At 47.2% G+C, this 19,587-nt stretch overlaps 1 protein-coding gene and 1 long non-coding RNA gene across 3 annotated transcripts; both read right to left on the bottom strand.

Annotated features, from left to right (window-relative positions):
* Positions 1 to 1,761: 1,761 nt before the first annotated feature.
* On the bottom strand, positions 1,762 to 8,143 carry LOC100502480 (Auxin response factor 18). 2 transcript variants are annotated; one of them, NM_001346802.1, is made up of 15 exons: positions 7,578 to 7,928; positions 7,126 to 7,492; positions 6,375 to 6,493; positions 6,125 to 6,223; positions 5,979 to 6,035; positions 5,729 to 5,884; positions 5,525 to 5,609; positions 5,339 to 5,429; positions 5,055 to 5,219; positions 4,862 to 4,984; positions 4,535 to 4,610; positions 4,204 to 4,351; positions 2,917 to 4,091; positions 2,379 to 2,569; positions 1,764 to 2,298 (listed from the first exon to the last, which is right to left on the bottom strand). In NM_001346802.1, the coding sequence occupies exons 2-15, from the start codon at positions 7,181 to 7,183 to the stop codon at positions 2,100 to 2,102; spliced, it is 2,742 nt and encodes a 913-aa protein (NP_001333731.1). In that variant the 5' UTR covers positions 7,184 to 7,492; positions 7,578 to 7,928; the 3' UTR covers positions 1,764 to 2,099. The 2 variants fall into 2 exon arrangements, with proteins under 2 accessions (XP_008644237.1, NP_001333731.1); XM_008646015.3 differs by having other exon boundaries at positions 1,762 to 2,298; positions 7,126 to 8,143.
* An 8,346-nt stretch (positions 8,144 to 16,489) lies between these two features.
* Positions 16,490 to 19,332, bottom strand: LOC109939471 (uncharacterized). The gene is made up of 6 exons (XR_002261923.1): positions 18,980 to 19,332; positions 18,038 to 18,243; positions 17,474 to 17,666; positions 17,208 to 17,363; positions 16,812 to 16,880; positions 16,490 to 16,724 (listed from the first exon to the last, which is right to left on the bottom strand). It is a non-coding gene; the product is annotated as an uncharacterized lncRNA (long non-coding RNA).
* Between the last annotated feature and the right edge of the window lie 255 nt (positions 19,333 to 19,587).

Raw genomic sequence — 19,587 nt, 5'->3', positions numbered from 1 at the left:
TGCTTCTCCCTTGAAGACCTTCGGCGACGAAGCATAGACCCAACAAGTACTAACATAGTTTGTCTAAGTGCTAGAAACAGGGAGAAAAGAATTGGAAAAAGACTTGGCTCTGAGCAGCCAACTCCAGCTCGGCTTGGCACACCGGACTGTCCGGTGCGCCAGGCTGGTCCACGTGAAAAGGCCGCTCTCGGGACTCGACGGCGGCGTATGGCTATAATTCACTGGATCATCCGGTGGAGCACCGAACTGTCCGGTGAGTCATCCGCGGCGAACTCGTCGCCCTCAGGAAAAGCAAAGGGGCGACGTGGCTATAATTCACCGGACTGTTCGGTGGTGCACCGGACTGTCCGGTGAGCCAACGGTCGCCAGCGCCAACGGTCGACCGCACAATCCGCGGGCGACGCGTGGCAGCTCCAACGATCGACAAGGGGCAGCGGACAGTGTCCGGTGCGCCAATGGGCCCTGAGCTGCAACGGTCATCTGTGCTCGATTTAGAAGGCAGTCGCGCACCGGACCATCTACAGGACCTGTCCGGTGGCGCACCGGAATGTCCGGTGCGCCACTCGACAGAAGGCAAGGATAGCCTTCCTTGTTGGTCTTCAACGGCTCCTAGCTACCTTGGGGCTATAAAAGGGACCCCTAGGCGTATGGAGGAGTTACACAAGCATTCACTAAGCATCCTAAGACTAAGACTCCAACTTCACACATTCGATTCTTTGTGTTAGCGAATTGAGCTCCATTTGAGTTGTGAACTCTGTGTGTTGTGTTTCGAGCTCAAGTCGTGACTTATGTGTGTGGTTGTGCTGCGAATTTGAGTCTTGTGTGTGTTGCTCTTCCCAACCTTACTCCGTGATTTCCTTATGATCAATATTGTAAGGGCGAGAGGCTCCAACTTGTGGAGATTCCTTGCAAATGGGAAGAAAACTATAAGGAAGAAACCGTGGTATTCAACTTGATCATTGGATCACTTGAAAGGGGTTGAGTGCAACCCTCGTCCATTGGGACGCCACAACGTGGAAGTAGGCAAGTGTTACTTGGCCGAACCACGGGATAAAATCGCGTGTCTCTTGTGATTGCTCTCTCTGTGATTATTTGTGTTCGCAAAAACTTGCCTCATAGACTTGATTAACTTGCGCTAATATCTCTTTAATCAAGCTTGTTGGAATTTGGTGTTTAATTTTACAGGATCACTTATTCACCCCCTCTAGGTGCTCTCAGCAGCGGAGGACAGCCACGCTATTGATTTCTCAGCCCATAGATGACAAGAGCAACGAACATAATGTGGCCGACGTAGCTGAGGGTGGCCGAGCACACGGCGGTGATGGGTAGGGAGCGCGCGATGACGGAGGTAAGAACGAAGGTAGACGTGAAATTTATACACGACTTATTTTCGACTGCTAGAGGTTGATCGCCGACAGAAAGTCTCCTATTTTCGGTGGTCAGACCCCATCTGTAAAAAAAAAGCAATATCTTTCTTTCTTGCTGCGATAGAGACTGCCGAAAATCAATCTATTTTCAATGACTAAATACAACGTCTTAGTACATACCGCCAAAACAAAAAAAATATTTTCAGCCTCCTCCGTTTAGCCACTAAAAAATAAGTTAATTTTGTATGGACTTCTTGTTGCTGCCGAGAAAAAAAAAAGTTAATTTTTGACGGACCTTTTATTACTGCCCAAACTTAATGTAGCAACTGGAAGTTTCTCTTGTGAGTTTGCTGTGTGCGAGGGGCTGTATTACCCGATCAACCATTAGAGAGCATAGGCCTGGCTACATCCAGATGATTAGTATTTCTCCATACAAGAAAAAAAATGTTTCAGCGTGTATACCAGACAGCGGCTGCTGGTAGTTTCTTCAATTCTTCTACTTAGGAGTTGACATGGTACGACACGGACAGAATTATTAGATGGTACATAGCTCGCAGAGCTAAGGCTTGGTCTGCGCTGAACTTCTATCCATCGCATGGAGGCGAACGAAGCGCGCAACGAGGAGCTCGTGGGTCATCAAGTCGCAGACCAACCCTTCAGTCCCCTACCTACCCTGAGGCTGAGGATGCGTAACCTGCTGCTGCTGCTGCTGCGTGCGCGCTATCTTGCTGCTCATCCCAACTCGACCGAACCGACGGACGCGATCCCGGTGCTCAGGCTTCTCGACTCCTGCCTGCTGACGTAGTCGTCACAGCTGCTACCGAGCCTCCGCGCGGGGGCCGAGCTCAGGAGCTCCAGGCCCTGCTTCCCCATCTGCTGCACCTCCTGCGGGGAGAGGATCTTTATGCAGGACACCGTGCTCACGAATTCCCTGTGGGGTTGGGTTGCCAACGCAATGTGAGGAAGAATGCAGAAAAAAAAAAAAGAAACAACGTCGCATGCAGTGCTTACTGCCAAGGGTCGTCGCCCACGAGAAGGACGTCCTCCTCACGGTCGACGAATACAAGCTGCCAGCCTGATCTCAATGGGTCTTCCAACTGGCCCTCAAGGCCAAATAGGCGCCCCAGTTCCCTACGGAGCTCGTGATAGCTGCTAAACCTAGTGATATCAAGCGACCTCCCGTAGGTTCCAGATTTGTAAACCTGTCATTCAAACAGAGAAAAACGTGTAGTAGATTAGTGCCAGTGTTGGTAACAAATTAGTGAGAGAGAGACACAGAACTTTACAGTGACTAGATTCTTATATCAAGTGTTACATGAACTATTTGTTTTCTAATAAAATGCCCCCCCCCCCCCCCCCCAAAAAAAAGCCTCATTGAATGATTATCCATTATATTCTACCAATATAATGATTAATACTTACAAGTATTAGCAATGTGCACATACCGACAGTTGTGAGCAAATAGTCAAATATTCGAGCAACCACATGTATATTCAGCGCATAAATAAAGTTCAATTCACATCTCATCCCAGTAAACAAAATTACTCACCTTCACGAAGGTCGCTGGTGGTCGGTTCACTTTGTCAGAATTATCTGAACATGGCGGGACGTACCCAGAATCATCTAAGCAGCCTGAAGAATTTAGTGTATGGTCCAGAGGAAAGTCATTCTGAGAAGGGCTGAGGAAATTGGAAGTGGAATAAGGTATAGCAGCTGAATCATTCCCGTTTTGGAGACCAGGAATGCCCCCTTGCATTAGCAGTGACTGCGAGTCTATACTAACACCGAACAAGAGATGATTTTGAGGATCAGAGTTCACATCTTGGTCAACCAAGCACCCTCTTCCGGGAAGTGGTGCCAACGCAGAGCTATGAGGTATACTAGCTGGTGCAGGGTCCAATTGTTCCATCTGGGATGAAACCTGAGGCCGAGAAGGAAGCAGAGACTCCACCGCGACACGCTTCGACGACCATGGGTCTGCGACAGGTATCGCAGTGGGCCTCGGCATACTGAGGTGAGAAACTGCTTCTGATGAGAACGGCCTCAGTGTGTTTTGCATGGTGTTACCATTGGATGGAGACAATGAACCTACATTCGTGTCTGTGAAGCTCTGTGCCTGCGAGAACGGTAATATAGTCTGCAGCGCCATAGGTGAAGACTGAGAAACTGGCGACAGCTGAGAAAACGGTGATAATGCATTAGATATAGACTGGTAGTTGGTCATATTCTGTTGTTGCATTTGCTGATGTTGGGGGACTGGCAGACACTGTGGTTGCTGCTGCTGCTGTGATTCTTGCTGGTGTTGCATCTGGGGCTTCTGCTCATTGAATGACTGGCTGCGTTGGATCTGCTGCTTGAGGAACTCAGACTGACCCTGTGCTTGGATTGTGCTCTCAGAGATGTTTTGAAGGTACGGTTGCTGCTGAAATTGATGATGTGCTTGCTGCAAAATCTGACTTGAAAGAAGCGGGGAAGCCCGGCCAGCTATGTTCTGGGGCTGCTGGAACTGCAGCATTGTGGGCGATGCCTGCTTTGTTGCATCCTGAAAAGCAGCTGTGGCCATCGCCTGATACATGTCAGGTTGCAGACCAAGTAAGGTAGCATCCAGCCTTGGCTGCATCCAAGGGCTCATACCAAGTCCACCAAAATTTAACGACTGAAAACCAGGATTTGCGGTATCTCGAAGCCACATGAGAGAGTTAGCCAGGTCATCATCCTTCCCACCTATGGATAGACATGACAAGAAAGGTTATTGGCGATATAATGCATATTGCAGAATTATTTGATAAGCTAACATATCTAACAAAGGCTAGCTAAACATAACTGCACCTCATACCATGCAGAGAAGGCAAGCCTGTTGGCCATGGACGCTTGAGCCTGAGCGGAAAAGGAGATGGATACATTGGGAAAGTTGTCAGGGGTTCAATCTCCCATAGTGACACCCTTGGTTGTCGCTCACCAGCAGTTGACTCATCCCAGCCAACCTATATTCATTCACAGGTAAAATTTGTGATCATACAAAACCATGAAGTAGGTATCTCTGGGAGAACAAACATTAAGGGAGTACTGTAGTAGTATCGTTTTCAACTGAAAATTTGCAATAGAAATGGTTGACAAGGGCATGTAGTAACCAGAAGAAACAAGAGAAGCACAGGCCCAAAATATACCTTAACAGAACGCCAGTGTGAATTTGGCCACCGAACAGAATCAAGATCACAGATTCCGGTAATTGTCCCCATGTATCTGGAATTGAATGCATTTGATCTGGTTAGACTGCTCATACAACTTATGATTGCATATACGGTAGTTCAATATTCAGTGTAAGGAAAGAGGTATATTGACATGTGAACTGGAGCACAGATCATGACGAATACAGTACTAAAAAATAGACAAAGGCAATGTGTAGGAAAATGGTAGAGAAAGAAAAATTAAAATGGCAAATTAACTAACAGTTTAAACATACAAGGTGAAGTTGCAAACAGATTTGAACTTACCTCCTAACGCTAGACTCTTCTGTCTCAAAAAGCATCCTGAATCGCATCCCCACAGATATGCGGGTATGATACACAGCCTTAACATACTTTACGAGTGGTATGACAAACTCTGAAGGGCTTGCCCTGCAAAAGCAACTGTTAAAACAATTGACAGGAAAAACGTCCAAACAATAAGTGACTACAAATGTTCTACCTTGGGTTGTAAAAAATTGTAAATCGGCTATTTGTCGAAGCAGCATGAGCAGCTGCAGCAAGAAGACCGATATGCATGCTATCGCTTGATAAGACTGAAGATGGCATGACAGTTTGTGGCCGATTTGCACGACGAATTCCCAGCAGAAGCTGGTTATTGTCATTCCTGACAAGGCAATGAGACATAAAATCAACCAAAAAGAAACTATCTGATGGGCAGGAGACAAAAGAGAGAGAGGACAAGTGAGTGTTTGGAATGCCTAAAGTATGAACATCAGAACATACCAGATAAAAAGGACAGAGTCGCCAGCAACGAGTCTCTTTGCACTTACAAAGACACTCCAACCTGTAGTTAGAAGATGCCGCTTTGGCTGGCCTGCATCAAGGACGGTATTTTGAAGGTTATGCAATAGCCCTTACTGTTGAATGCACAGCGAAAAGAGTGAAAAGGAAAAAAGAAAAATTGCTCACCACGAAAGATGTGACGGAATTTCCACTCATTGCCATGAAGATCTTTTGCCATCAACTCCTGGCATGGGGGTTGCTGGGTGAAATCCTACATAGTATTTGGCAAATTAGATAAATCTAAGGAAACATAAATATTTGAGAAGTTCACTTTCTGCAACAAAATCAACATAAATAATGAGCTTGAAACTTGAGAGAAGTAGCACATACCAGTGGAGGAAACACTTTCTCAGCTGCTCGACGGGGAACGGAGAACCCACCATGGGTACTGGTATCACTTGCTGTTAATGTTTTGCAGAAATAGTTTGTTGGCTGTTTATTGGCCGAACCTAATTCTGCAGGTAAATATGGGTCCTTCAGTTCTTGCTGCACAAAAAGCAAGCCAAAGATTACTCTCCGTAGATCCCAAGAGAAGTTTGCATGTTATATGGCACAAATAGGCAGAAACAATGTAATTTACCGGGTTGAGTGGTTGTAGTGTCATCTGTGCATATACCTCATCTGTCTCTGCATCAGCCTGAAAGAAGAGAAAAAAACACAGATAATGAAACAGAAAACTAAGGTTACCCGGCTTAAGGAGAAAGTGTTCCGAGGCTCCAAGCTTACATGCATCGTCACATTATGAAGTTGGCATATAAGCTGTGGCGGCAGATTAGGATAGTTGGGGATCTGAGACTCTATTTCCTTGTTTGTTGATGCTGCTACCTGCAGTAGAAATTCACCAAGAACTTTGTAAAACAGGGAGAAATTCTGGAGTCTTGAAAATACAGGCAGAGGCTAATTGGGGGTTCGAGCTTGACAGCCGAACTGGAAGAGGACATAGGATTCACGGGCATGGTGAGCATTGTGCACTAACCTGCTCGCTGTGGCCCTGAGGGAAGTACACAACTCGGCTACCCACCGCGGGCAAGGAAACAAGCGGGCCGGCACAAGCATGCCACAACTCCGAGTTCAGGCACTTGTGCTCCTCCACAGCTGTAATGGCACAAGTATTTGTTTGTTTTGAGCACAAGATTCAGTACTGCAAGTTTCTTCAGCAACGAAATATCAAGGGAGAACAAAACTGGGGACAGGCTTATGCCAACAAAAAAAAATGTTTCAGAAAGTAGATGGTACTACATAAATTCCAATTCTAAGTGCAAAAAATTGAGAATCAAGATGGGGTGTTAACTTATAATAAGTGTCCTTAAACTGGAGGGACAAGGGAACTATTTTTACAGCTTAATCGAAAAAAAAAACAGTCGGAGAAATATCATGAAATCAACATGCAGCAAGAACTAGTAGACAAAAGGACCAAAATCGAAAGAACAAACGGTTTCCAGTTTGTGACAGCAACACCTTCAAAAGAAACCATCAAAACAAATCCAGATAAACCTCGCAAATCAAACACGTCGGCGCTGGGTCGCTGCTACGGGATCACCCGGCCACAGAGCAGGTTTAAAGCAGAGGCATTTAGTAACAAAACAGAAACCAAATAGCAGTCCTACAACTCCAACTGAAACTCAATACGGAAGAGGAATACAACGAACGGGGAAGGAAGTGCATTAATGAACAAGACAACAGCGAGAGAAATCGAAGTCGGCGCAGCAGAGCAGGCAAAGGAGTACCTTCCGGCGAGCCCGGCTGAGCCGGCAGGACGCTGCCGGACGACGACGAGAGCCTCATTTCCGCCCGTTGCCGAAGAAACAACCGGGTCGCCGATCTGAGGGCGGTACAAGAGCCGGCAAAGGACGGGAAGAGGAAGGAAAGGTTCCTCCTTTCCAGGCCAAATCACAGCGCCTTCCCGAAAACCATTCGCTTTCCCAGTCCCTCCCCCTCCTCGCCAAGTCACCGCGAGAGGGCAGGGAGCCTCCTCTCTCTCTCACACACACACACCTTTTTTTCTCTTCACCGCGCGCCGCGACCGCGGCTCTCGAAGATTACCGCCACCGGCGCGGCCGGCGCCCAAGCAAGCGCAAGCGCAATCTTTCCCTTGTACAATCAGAGGAGCACAAGTCAGTTGCTTGGTGTGGCTGGCTACGATGTTTGAGCAGCGCGAATGCGCAGAGCAAAAGCTTATCTTGTCCCGGAGCCGAGAGACCCGGCTGCTGCCGCCTCGGCCGCCGCCGCCACCGATGGAGTCGATCGATTAGGGGAGGCGCGGCGTCAGATCCCGAGGTCCTTCGAACGCGGTTAGCGCCGCGCTCCAAGCGCCCCGGCCGCCGCCCTCCGGCAGATCCGCCCGGCGCCGGGGAGGGGTGCCAAGAGCATGCTCGCCGCCGCTTCTGCTGCTGCGGCTGCTACTACCACGTCTACGACGCAGAGGCTGGGAGAGGGGCTAGCTGGAACAGTTGCAGCCGCCTTGCAGGGCAGGGAGGGAGAACTGGAGAAGCGCGCGCGTCCCTATGCTTGGTGCTCTGGTATGCTTTCGCTTGCTCGCTGCGTCTCGTTGCTTCTTCACCCCCTCTCCCCTCGGTCTCCGCTCGCTTCCGGCTGGCCGCTGCTACTCCCAAGTTTGTTCTCGGGGTTTTAACCCCCCACGAGTGGTGCTCCTCTTTTTCAGCTTTGCTCTTGCTATGCCTATGCTATGCTCCCCCCTTCTCTCTCTCCTCCCTTGCGTGATTTTTCTTGTCAATTCTCTATGTCCTTGCTTCTGTAGAGTACGGCTACTGGTTCAGTGGCTCTGTGCCTGCGCTGCGCTGCGCCGCGCGCGACGTGCAGTCGCACATGTACAGTGCTCCGCGTGCCGCACTCCCGACCCCCCCCGTCACGTCCTCATCTTGTGGCGTGCTGATTGATGCCTGGCAGGTGCTTAAGTCTCACTGATCTCCTATTATGCCTGCACTGACTGACTGGTACGGAAGCAAGATTAGCATGCCGTTGCCATGTACTTACTGTGCTGTGCCGGTAGCAGAGTGCTAGCGTGAGAAGCAGCTCGTAGTCGCATGCTGTTGGCGAGTGCAGGAATCGTCCTGCTCTACTACTACTCGCTCTCCCCTCCAACACTTTCTTCTTTTTGACTTGCAAGGCTGTGGTAGTAGTAGTACCGTACGAGTACGATGCCTGCACGCACGTGTACGTCTGCCTGTGGTAAATTTTGATTGGACTGGTGACTGGCTGCATAGTCGCAGTAAAATTCGCCGACAGCAACCTCACTGACGACGACGATCCATCCATCCACCCGTGTCTGAAGCCTGAGCTCAGCATCGAACCTGCTGCTAGTGCTAGCTGGTAGAGTAGTAGCTGCAGCTATAGCACTGCAGTAAATAGCCCGCCGTCGTCAATGAAACCTGCACGCCAATAGCCCGCCGTCGCCGATAGAAAACGGTGAAAGTGAAAGGAACGTGAGCTGTTAATGAAGTGCCTGAGCCGAAACAGAGAAATGGCAGAAGCCAAAAGTAAAATAACCGCGGGAACGAACCTGCTGGGACGCAGAAATGGCAGCCCATATGGTCCCTAGTACTCCCTTCCTGGCTCACGAGCCACGTCCAAGATCCATCCAGGCAACCACCAGGGCGACGCCGACGGAGGCGAGACGGACGGATCAGTCGATGGCGATCGGCGGCGCCGGCCGCGAGCCGCACACGTTTTGGTTGGTTCCTTTCCTTCTCTTTCTTCTCGTTCCAGTGGACCGGAGCGGAACTGTTCCTGTCGACCAACAGCTGAAGACAGAGGCGTCCACGACCGAGACCGTGCGGCGTATTATACGCGCGTCCTCCTATACGAGGAGCGTACAGGGAATCCGGAACCTGAGAATTAACACCACGCTTTGGGCTGGCTGGGCACTGTGATGATGACTCGGAGCTGCTCGGTCGTCGTCCTCGTGATGCCGGCCGATGGGCGATGGCTCTACGCCTCGACCTGGGGAATCTTTTCTCTCACTTTTTTTCCTTCTAATTCTAAGAAAGTAATAATATAAAGTCCATTACTACGCGGCTATTACAGTACAGCAATTGTGACTCCTATATCCGTGGTCGTGTCGTGCAGGTGAACGACATACGGGCTTCTTCCTTGGTCCATGCTATTTCTAGCATGTCAGGAATCGTTGACCTGACCCAGCCTACCCTTCCATTTTATTTTATACATATCATCATAGTCATAAGTATTATTATTTTCCCCTTTGCACGGCGGGGACACCTTGACACAGATTCGTATAGCAAATATATATATCTCGTTCGGAGATGTCCAAAATTCATTCATAAAACAAGGGCGGCCAGCACAGACAGACTCGAGGAACGACGACGACGACAAGCTCAGTCGCTCGTCCGGCCTGCTTAAAAAATTAAAAATAGCAGGAGATGGACCTCCGAATAGGGTATTCTTTCAGGCACCGGCCGTGCTATACCGTGGATTCGTGCACATGCATGCTCATTGTATAAGGAGTACTATAGATGAAAACACACATAAATTCCATGCCAAACTGTATGCATGCTCCAGTCCAGCCCCGGCCTCCAGCGGGGGTTCGGTTCGGGCAGTGCAGGAAGCAACAAGCCACCCCCTTGGTCCATGCCCCGCCCGCTCACGGCTCACGCCTTCCGCGCCGCGGCACGCGGTGACACACACGGGCGGCGGGCGCTGACGGCAACCGCGCGCATACGTCCTCGCTCGCTTCCTTTTGCTCTTGCCGGAGCATGAGAGAAACGTCCCAGCCCCGTACGTGTCGGCGTCGGCCGGCCTGCTTCAGGCTCGGCCTCGGGTACGTCCGTCCAGTCCTGGCGCCGACGGGGGCACTGCCGGCTGCTCGATCCTGCTCGGCCGCCCTTCTGCGAGAGATCCGAGCGCCCCCCCCCCCCCCCCCCCCCCCCCGGCCGTGTTCCGGCAGACCGGCACGTACGTACAGCTGGCAGGTCCGTCCAAGGGACATGTGTCCACTGCACGTCTGCACCGCACCAGCCGGTTGCCCAGAGATGATCCGTCGTACGTCGCGGGTCGCGTTGAGTGGTGACGACCGAGAGCTAGCTAGCGTCCGTCGGCGCCGCGCCGGGGGTCCTAGCTTGCTTCGGACGTTGTTTGACCGTCTTTATGAGGTCTACCTGGGATAGATAGATAGATAGATAGATTGGCGTTTGGGTGTTGTGCTTTCAGGGACGTTGGATGGACGCTCGATCGCTCTCGTTCATCAGTGCCGATCGGAGGCAGCGACCATATATATGAGCAGATTACAAACACCAAGCTTTTGTGCCGGCGAGGGCACGGCGACGGATCTTGGACGTGGTGTACGGTGTGTACCGTACGTAGCTTGCATATGCATATACAATATACTCCAGCTCTCTATGACCGAGCACTGCATGCAGTGCGCGCGCGGTATTGTTTATCTACAAGTACACATGGTCTGGCGAGCCATCCATAACTGTAAACAGGGAAATATCCGGCGGCCTAAGCCGTGGGCCCTAATTGTGCGTTTAGTTGGAGAGTCGAATAGAATAGAGTGGCTCCATTCCAGTATTTGAGAATGGAGCCGTTCTATTACGCGTTTGGCAAAAAGAACAGAGTCGTTCTATTTTTTATTTGGTTGAAGAGTAAAATAGAGTGAAGCCGTTCCATTCTTTGTTTGGTTCGAGAGCCATATGGGTGTAGAGGGGAGGAGAGGAAGGAGAGCGCTCACATCTGGGAGAGCGCTCGCATCTGATCGTTTTTATGGAGCGGGAGCGTTCCAACTACTTATAGTAAATTTCCATATGGAGATCCAGGAGCCGCTCCGCTCTTATTTTGTTGGAAACCAAACATCCACAAAATTAGAATGGAACCATTCCATTCTTCCACACTCCTCAATCAAACGCACCCTAAGTCGATGGACATAGACTCTATACTATCGGAAATTAATTACTTATTTTCGACAGGCTTTCACTACACGACGGTTGATCTTTAGCGACCCTTATTAGGTACCAACTGTTGGTTGCTAAAGGTTACATAAGAAGCTGGAGTGCTTTTGTGAAGGCTTTTGCGAATCACTTGAAGCGTTAGGACTTTTGTGAATGATTTTGTAAAGTGTTTGCAAATATGTGCAAAACATAATAACATATGTAGGTTTTGTGAATGATTTTGTTGTGGTGCTTGTTGATGGTTTATGTGATGTGGATTTATTATTGTGCAATACTAATTAAATTTGTATATCTATGTGATTATATATAACAGTTGTTTAATGCTAATTAATGGTATATTATCATTATTAACGACTATATCGAAGGGCAACTTTCTGTTGGTTGCTAAATGTATAGTATAACGACTCACGATTGGTTGCTAAATCTATCGTACAACAACTCACGGTTGGTCGCTAAATATATAATATTAGCAACAGACGGTCGGTCGCTAAAAAGATGTCGGTCGCTAAAGCCTTTAGCGACGGCACTTACAGCGACCATCCTTATAGGTCGCTAAAAGTTTTTAGCGACCAACCGTAGGTCGCTGAAGGTCGTTTTAGCAACCAACCGTAGGTCGCTGTAAGTGAACCGTCGTGTAGTGTTTGAGTCTACATCCGATGACACGGGTCCATCAATTCTAAAAAGTTGGAAATAAAGTTATCTCCGACGGTAGCCCGACAGTCGTCGGGCTGTCGAAGATACGTTATGTCTAACAGGCATCAGGAGGGCAGTTAAACTGGGTAACGTCCAGAGTTATGTCCGACGGTCTACATGATGGTCGTTCGACTTAAGTTGATAGTATGTCTGACATCCCACTAGTAGCCATTGGATGTCCGACATCCACAACTAGGACGTCAGACATAATAAATTCCAGTGAGGTCAAATTTTTCCATGAATTTTTTTGAGTTTTACAATTCACAAAATAACATATTTTATACACAACGGATTCATCGATAATATCAATACATACATCCACAATCACACATACATCAATTCACACATTCATATTCCTATTTGCAACACATTTACAACCATATATATACACTACCGGAATCAGCTTCTTTGCCGTGTGTTCTAAACACACGGCAAAGGCTATTTTACACTCGGCAAAGCCTTTGCCGAGTGTAACACTCGGCAAAGAACGCTCGGCGAACTGTACATCGGCAACAGCTTCTTTGCCGAGTACTTTTTGTCGGGCACTCGGCAAAGACTTTGCCGAGTGCCATTTGGCACTCGGCAAAGAAAAGTCACCGTCACGGCGCCAAGTGACGGTGACGGATCCTTTACCGAGTGCCAACGGCGACACTCGGCAAAGACTGGTCTAGTGGACCCCACAGCCAGTCTCTGTGCCGAGAGCCCTAGTAGGCACTCGGCAAAGGAGGTTTCTTTGCCGAGTGTCTGGTGGACTGGCACTCGGCAAAGAACCCTCCAGTGGGCCCCTTTGCCAGTCCCTTTGCCGAGTGCCTTGGCAACGGCACTCGGCAAAGACATCTTTGCCGGTTCCCAGGTTTCCTTCTTTGCCGAGTGCCATGGTCAGCACTCGGCAAAGATGGCTTTACCGGTTCCCAGGTTTCCTTCTTTGCCGAGTGCCATGGTCATAGCACTCGGCAAAGCGACCTTTGCCGAGTGTTACACTCGGCAAAGTGACCAGGATGTCCCTTTTTTATTTGTTTTTGCTGTTCCATCCAAACAAACAAAAGATATATATCATTCACATCACATTATATATCATTCGCATCACAGAATCAACACATTTATCATCAACACCATATATATCACAAATATCACCACATAAATCAGGTTTCACAGCACATAAGTCTCATTAAGTATCTCACAAGACCAAGTATAACTAACATCACCAACACTCACAAATATAAGTTTGGATCATCACAAAACAGATATAAGTCTGGATCATCACTAACATCACCAAGTATCTCACAAGACCAAGTCTAGCCAAACATCACCAACACTCACAAGACCAAGTCTGGATCATCAACGAGGTGGGCATCTGGACTGGTTCGGCGAAGGGCTGGACGAAGCATGAGGGTTGTTCGACGCCGCCGATTGACCCTGCATAGAGAGTAGATTGTATGTGTGAGAACATATGAATATATATCATGCAGTACTAAAATTTTGATACTCACAGGAGTAGTGAACTCAGCAGGGTCAGTTGCAGGGAACAACGGAGGTGGTGGAGCATGACCCTGTGCGGCGCCAAGGCTCTGCATGTACGCGAACATCTCCGCCATCCTCTTCTCCAGCTCCTCACGTTGCCTCCTCTCATCATCTAGCTGAGTCTGTAATATTTCGCCCTAATGTTACGATAATGCAAAGAGAAGATATATAAAAATTAATGAACGATGAATAGATAAGGAATAACCTGGAGTTGCTGGATACGATGCTGTGAGGTGTCCTGCCGAGGTCGTATGGCTGGGCTCGCGCTCGTGCTCCTTGCTCGCACCTGAGAGAGAGTGGGAGTGGAGGACGAGTCGATTGCCCCGTCGGCAATCCAGTACCGCCCATGCCTCTTGCCTCCTCCGACCCTCATGAGGACATCTCCGTCGATGTCCTCGGTCCTCGGATCGTAATCTGGCCCATGGACCTCCTTGGCCATTGCGGTGTACTCACTGAGTCGGCTGTGGATGGCGGGGTTGGTGTACGCCTCGGGCCCGTCATCCGGGTTGTAGGTGACGTCGGACGTCGCCTTCCCCTTGTGGGCCATGGCATATGCCGAGAACGTGGAGCAAGGCGCGCCACCATGTGCCGCCGACTGCGAGAAAACCAACGATATGGTTAGAAATCATGTCTAATCGAAAGTTATATACCTAAATAAAAAAGAGCGCGTACCCATGCTTCCGCGTATTTGCCCAGGCTGCGGCTGCCTTGATGGTGGGAGGGACCTTGCATCAGCAAACGCCGTTCCCGGCTAGCGTTGTGCGCCTCGTCCCACTCAGACGAGCACCACCTCTGCACCATCTTCTCCCAGCACTCAGGATGCGCGGCGCACCAATGAGGAATCATCTAAAAAAATATAAGTACACCGCATATCAGAAGATAAGAATAAGCATATTTAGTACCAATAATAAAGTTTTGTATTTACCTGCAAGTACTGGTCCGCAGTCAATGACATGGTTCGGGCGTCCTTCTTGTTCACCTTCTCCCCAAGGACGGAGCCGTGGTAAGTGACGATGGCCTGGATGCGCGCCTCGTAGTGCATGTCCACGACGAGCTTCTTACAGCACGTCGTAGACACCACATCCGCCCTGGCCTCGTATCCAGCATCGCACCTGAAGAAATCCTACATACAAAGACGATGTATCCATACATTATTTAAAGAATATGCAACAAATGCGACTTATTAAACAATATAGTGCGAGGAAGACTTACCCACAGCTCTTGCTTGACCCGCTCCGCCTTGTTGTTGAATTGTCTGTCGTCCCGATCTACTGCATCGGGGGCGACGGCGTAGTGGTCGAAGGTGTATGCTGGGCTCGTCACTCCGGCGTACTCGACAAGTCCAGGGAAGTGTTCCCGGCATAGAAGGCCGAGGATGCCATTGGGGTTGCGGCCGTGACCCCCTGCAGTCTCCAAAACCATCCAAGACCTGTCCAAGTGATTAAGATGAAGTATTAGTTTCTATTATTAATTTGAACATATAATATGAAAAAGCAGCAACAGCATCTAAAGTTACCTACCTCTCTCCATCGGGTCGTATGAGCGGACGTCTGTCACGAAGTATGGGTCGCTTAGGTAGGCTCGCGGGACCTCGCAGGTAGATAGGGATGAAAGTGGTAATCCGAACTGTCAGGACAAATTTAATATTTTAAAATAGATATGTATAAAATTTGATGTTGATCTTTTCTTATGTTATCAAGCACATTAATACAAATATGAATAAAATATTACATAAATTGTTTTATGTATTATTTGCTTCCTACAACACAAAAAAGTTGAAAAATTACCGAATTTGTTTCCGAATCCATAACGAAGTTTATATCTATTATTTAAGAAAATATAGGATGAATTTGAGGTTTACCTTTTATGAATCTTAACAAGTTAGATGTTAAAAACAAGAATACAAATTTGTATTGTATATTCTATATACTATTTATTCGCAATCAAAGAAAAACGACTAAAAAACTGATTACCGAATAAATACCGTTTCCGACCGTTTTCATCCCTACAGGTAGATACTCCTCGAACCTGAGGAGCCAGAACCTGAGACGTCCTGCTGAGCGGCGTCGTCGTCGTCGTCGTCCTGCTGCGCCGCATCGTCGTCGTCCTGCTGTGCCGCATCGACAGCGGCTTGCTGCTCCACCTGCTGCTGTACGGCGTCGTCCTGCTGCGCCTCCTCCTCCGTCCTACGGGTGCTCCTCCTCCCCCTCCCCCTCCCCCTCCTCGTCCTCGTCCCACCGCCCACCATCTTTGTCCAACAACCTGCAATTAAGAGTAAACAATTAAGCACAGATAAAAAAATATGTATTTAGAAACATATGCAAAATAAATGAAATATAGCATTACATCGATTAAAAATAATCTTCATATGTGTCCGGGTTAGCCGGATCATAAGTGTCATCATCACTATCAACCATTTCATAGTCAACATCATCTGAAGGCGCAACTTCGTCATTGGCATTGCCTTCAAGTATTTCTAAGTCATTCTCATTTTGCACCTCATCATCCTCGTCATCAACAACCATTTCAATATCTACTTCCATTCCGATCGCTTCGGTTACACTACACGACGGTTCACTTACAGCGACCTACGGTTGGTTGCTAAAACGGCCTTCAGCGACCTACGGTTGGTCGCTAAAAACTTTTAGCGACCCATAAGGATGGTCGCTGTAAGTGCCGTCGCTAAAGGCTTTAGCGACCGACATCTTTTTAGCGACCGACCGTCCATTGCTAATATTGTATATTTAGCGACCAACCGTGGGTTGCTGTACTATAGATTTAGCAACCAATCGTAAGTCATCATACTATACATTTAGCAACCAACAGAAAGTCGCTCTTTTTACAGTTGCTATTAATAATAATATATATTTAATTAAGCACCACAAATCACAGATTTTTATGCACAAATCATAAAGACATACACAATTAATCAGTATACCACAGTCATAGATCCATCACATCAACACAAAAGCACCACAATTATATATTCACAAAAGCATCACAATTATAAGATCATTCACAACTAGATCATTTATAGTTTGTTGAAATGGGAGTACAACGCCACTAGACTGAAGGCGAGTTTGACTGATGCATTCTAATAATAGGTTCAAAAGCACCACAACGACATCACTCCCGCACTGATTGATAATCACAAAGAACTGAATCGGTTCTTTCCCCTCATAAAAGCGCGCCTGATTAGAAAGCAAGCATAAATTAGAGAAGACAAAAGGGTCTATATCCAGTTTAACAATTCTAATTAAATAAAATCAGTAAGTTACCTGGATAGCCTGAAACTTAGCAGATTCAACCATCTTGCTTGCAAGTGAAACTGCTATTAGCCTATCCTCCTGGATAAGAATTGGAAAAAAAGCCTTTATTGTTCAAGTTGATTTAACAAGATAACTGAAGACTACATAATCAACAAGCATAAGGTTATCCAGAATCTCATTAATATGCACAAAAAACATAGGTAACCTTTTGGTTTTAGTTCACACACCAAGAACATGAAATCAGTGTTATCTGGTACTTCAAATCTTTCAGATCTTATTTACAAACTTCAAAGATGACAACTAAAATTAGGCAACTATGGTCTAGAAAGTCAGAGATTGGTACAAGCATCAACCGGAAACACAAAAAAATCACAACAAAATTGAATTTCTGGATAACACTTTTACCTCAATACTCTTTTTCCCAAACCAGGTTCCAATAAGACATTCCTCCTTATCATCTCCAGGATAAGTATACTGAAATATGTAGCAATCGCCAGTGTAAAATTTGGATTGGTCAGAGGGTGAGAGTTGAACCTTGTCTTTATCATTTACACGCCAAACCTATCAAATACATGGAAAAAGTAAGTCAGAACACTGTTAATTTGCTTGCATATGGAAGCTAAAAAATCAAATGAATCACATGGATCATAAAAATGAACTAAACATTTCACCTTGCGCACAACTTCAAAGCACACTCCAACTTCCTTTCTCAAAATGAATTTCTAGCTAGTTAGCTTCCATGGGTTTGTACACCCATGCCAGCACATATCCTCTTTCTAAAAAAACTCTACCTGGGGTAAGAATCTCATGGTTCGACCAATATCTGAATAGTAACTGTAGGAATGTTACTCCTGTCTTCCTCATCTATCCAGCATAAGAAAGATTATGAGTATATAATAAAGGAGATGTTATTGATATCACCATGAAATAGATTAATAGAAGAATTCTGCAAGTATTTAAACTAAAACCATAGCCAGGTAGTTGCAATCAACTACATCACAAAAGCATTACTGAGAGGAGATTATTAGACGAGCACTGTCTTACTTTACAAATTCAATAAGCTGAAGAGAAGTTGTTTGGTCTAGTCTTTGGTGTTAACTAAAGTTATAAGCATGAATGAAATGTTGTAACACAGGGATTGATGTCATAATTTATGCCATACAAGACAACATTGTCAGGCCGAACTTGAACATTGGGATGGACCTTTGGACTGATTCTCCAGTTAAAGCAGAGACCTCTGGACAGGGTGAAATAAATGCTGCGACGCATTCCCATCATGGCAGCACTTTGTTGATGATGGTATGGCTATCTTTTACATAAGGGAATTTACAGTGGCAATCGTCACTAACAAAAAGCATTTGCATCTCCAACTCCTGTAAATATATAGCATGTCCTCTCAGCATCTTTGTCATGTGCTGTCTTCTGGCAGGATGAGCGAGAACTGAAAAGGTAGAGAAGAAAGCAATCTAACAGAGAGTCAGCGAGGAGATCAAGGCTACGCAAGCAGGTACTGTCTAATAAAGACATCTGACTGTACAACGAATGTTGTAGGGGAGATTCGAATTTGTTCTGTTCTAACGGTCTGTTATCCTTTTTGCCCAGTTGAGTGCTTTAACTATGAGTGGTAGTACAAGGAAAACTTGAAAAATAGCAACTCTCAACTTGGCTACGCTGAAAATGGTGTGACTGGTCTGATCATCTGGGAAGAACCTTAAATAATCCCTTGCCACTACCATATCATTAGACAAATGTAGGAAAATGTCCAACAGGCCTTGGGCGAGTTGGATAAACTCGGTCAATTTGGATTTGTCGATACTTTGTAATGCTACTAGTTCTTTGGGAAGTTGAGTGTGCCTATGATCTGCCCTGCTCTTCTAGCATTAATATTTGTGGGAATTTATCAATCTAAATTCAGGTAAATATATCTAGTTTGGCACTTAGGCTGCCAGGAAAATGCAATTTTCTCGGACAACAACGTAAGAATTTGTCATATTAATGATATTTTTTTGTCTGATACTTGAAGGCACCTCTTTTTTGTTGGTACAATACTAGAACCGAATAAACTGAAGAATGCACATCGCACTGCTTGTTTTAGGGAAAATATGTACTGATCTGTTACATGTCTTCGTTATACTACCCAGCAAGAATGTGAGGAACTAGCGTAGAAGGTAACTGACCTGACCGTCGTCAACGGCATGCTCAGATCAGAACTCGACGAGCTTAAGAAGGCCTGTGAAGACATGGAAGCAGTGACCAGCATGGTAATAAAAACAGCACTGGTAGCAATGGGTAGTGGCAGATTGACACAAGGAAGTTCCTGACTGGACTTGGGCGGCGCAGGAAGATGGAGTAGAGCTGAGCACGACTGGCGAGCTGGAGGGCAGCGAGCAGGGAGGGCGCGGAGGGGGCGAGCTCGAACCTCCCTGGTGGCTGGCGCTAGAGGAAGATGGGGAGGGGATGGAGAAGATGAGGTGCGTTCAAGAGATAGGGCTGGGCGGACGGCTGAGTGAGCAGTGGGCAGTGGCGGCGGCACCCGCCATGGCTGAGGGAGGGGGTGGGAGAAGTGACGGCGGCTGCGCGCGTAGAATAGGGTTTTGTTTGTTTGTTTAACAGGCCTTTAGATGAGCTTTGGTGAGTAAATAAGAAACACAAAAATCAAGTACCTCTATAGCGACCCACCATCAGTCACACACTTACCTATATAGCGACCGACCATAAGTCGTTAAATTTCTAGACTTTTAGCGACCCACAGACCGTCGCTATAAACGCATTTAGCGACCAACCG

Source organism: Zea mays, chromosome 5, assembly GCF_902167145.1.
Source record: "Zea mays cultivar B73 chromosome 5, Zm-B73-REFERENCE-NAM-5.0, whole genome shotgun sequence".
Classification (NCBI taxonomy): Eukaryota; Viridiplantae; Streptophyta; class Magnoliopsida; order Poales; family Poaceae; genus Zea; species Zea mays.
The sequence above is the reverse complement of the archived record's forward strand: the minus strand, read 5'-3'. Positions and strand labels throughout refer to the sequence as shown.

Bases quoted from the DNA above. Each gene is read 5' to 3' on its own strand.
- LOC100502480 (XM_008646015.3), bottom strand. From the start codon at position 7,183: ATGAGGCTCTCGTCGTCGTCCGGCAGCGTCCTGCCGGCTCAGCCGGGC. The intron at 4,985-5,054 runs GTAGAACATTTG...TTGCTTTTGCAG, and splicing joins ACAATTTTTTACAACCCAAG to GGCAAGCCCTTCAGAGTTTG. The intron at 4,092-4,203 runs GTATGAGGTGCA...GTCTATCCATAG, and splicing joins AGGCTTGCCTTCTCTGCATG to GTGGGAAGGATGATGACCTG.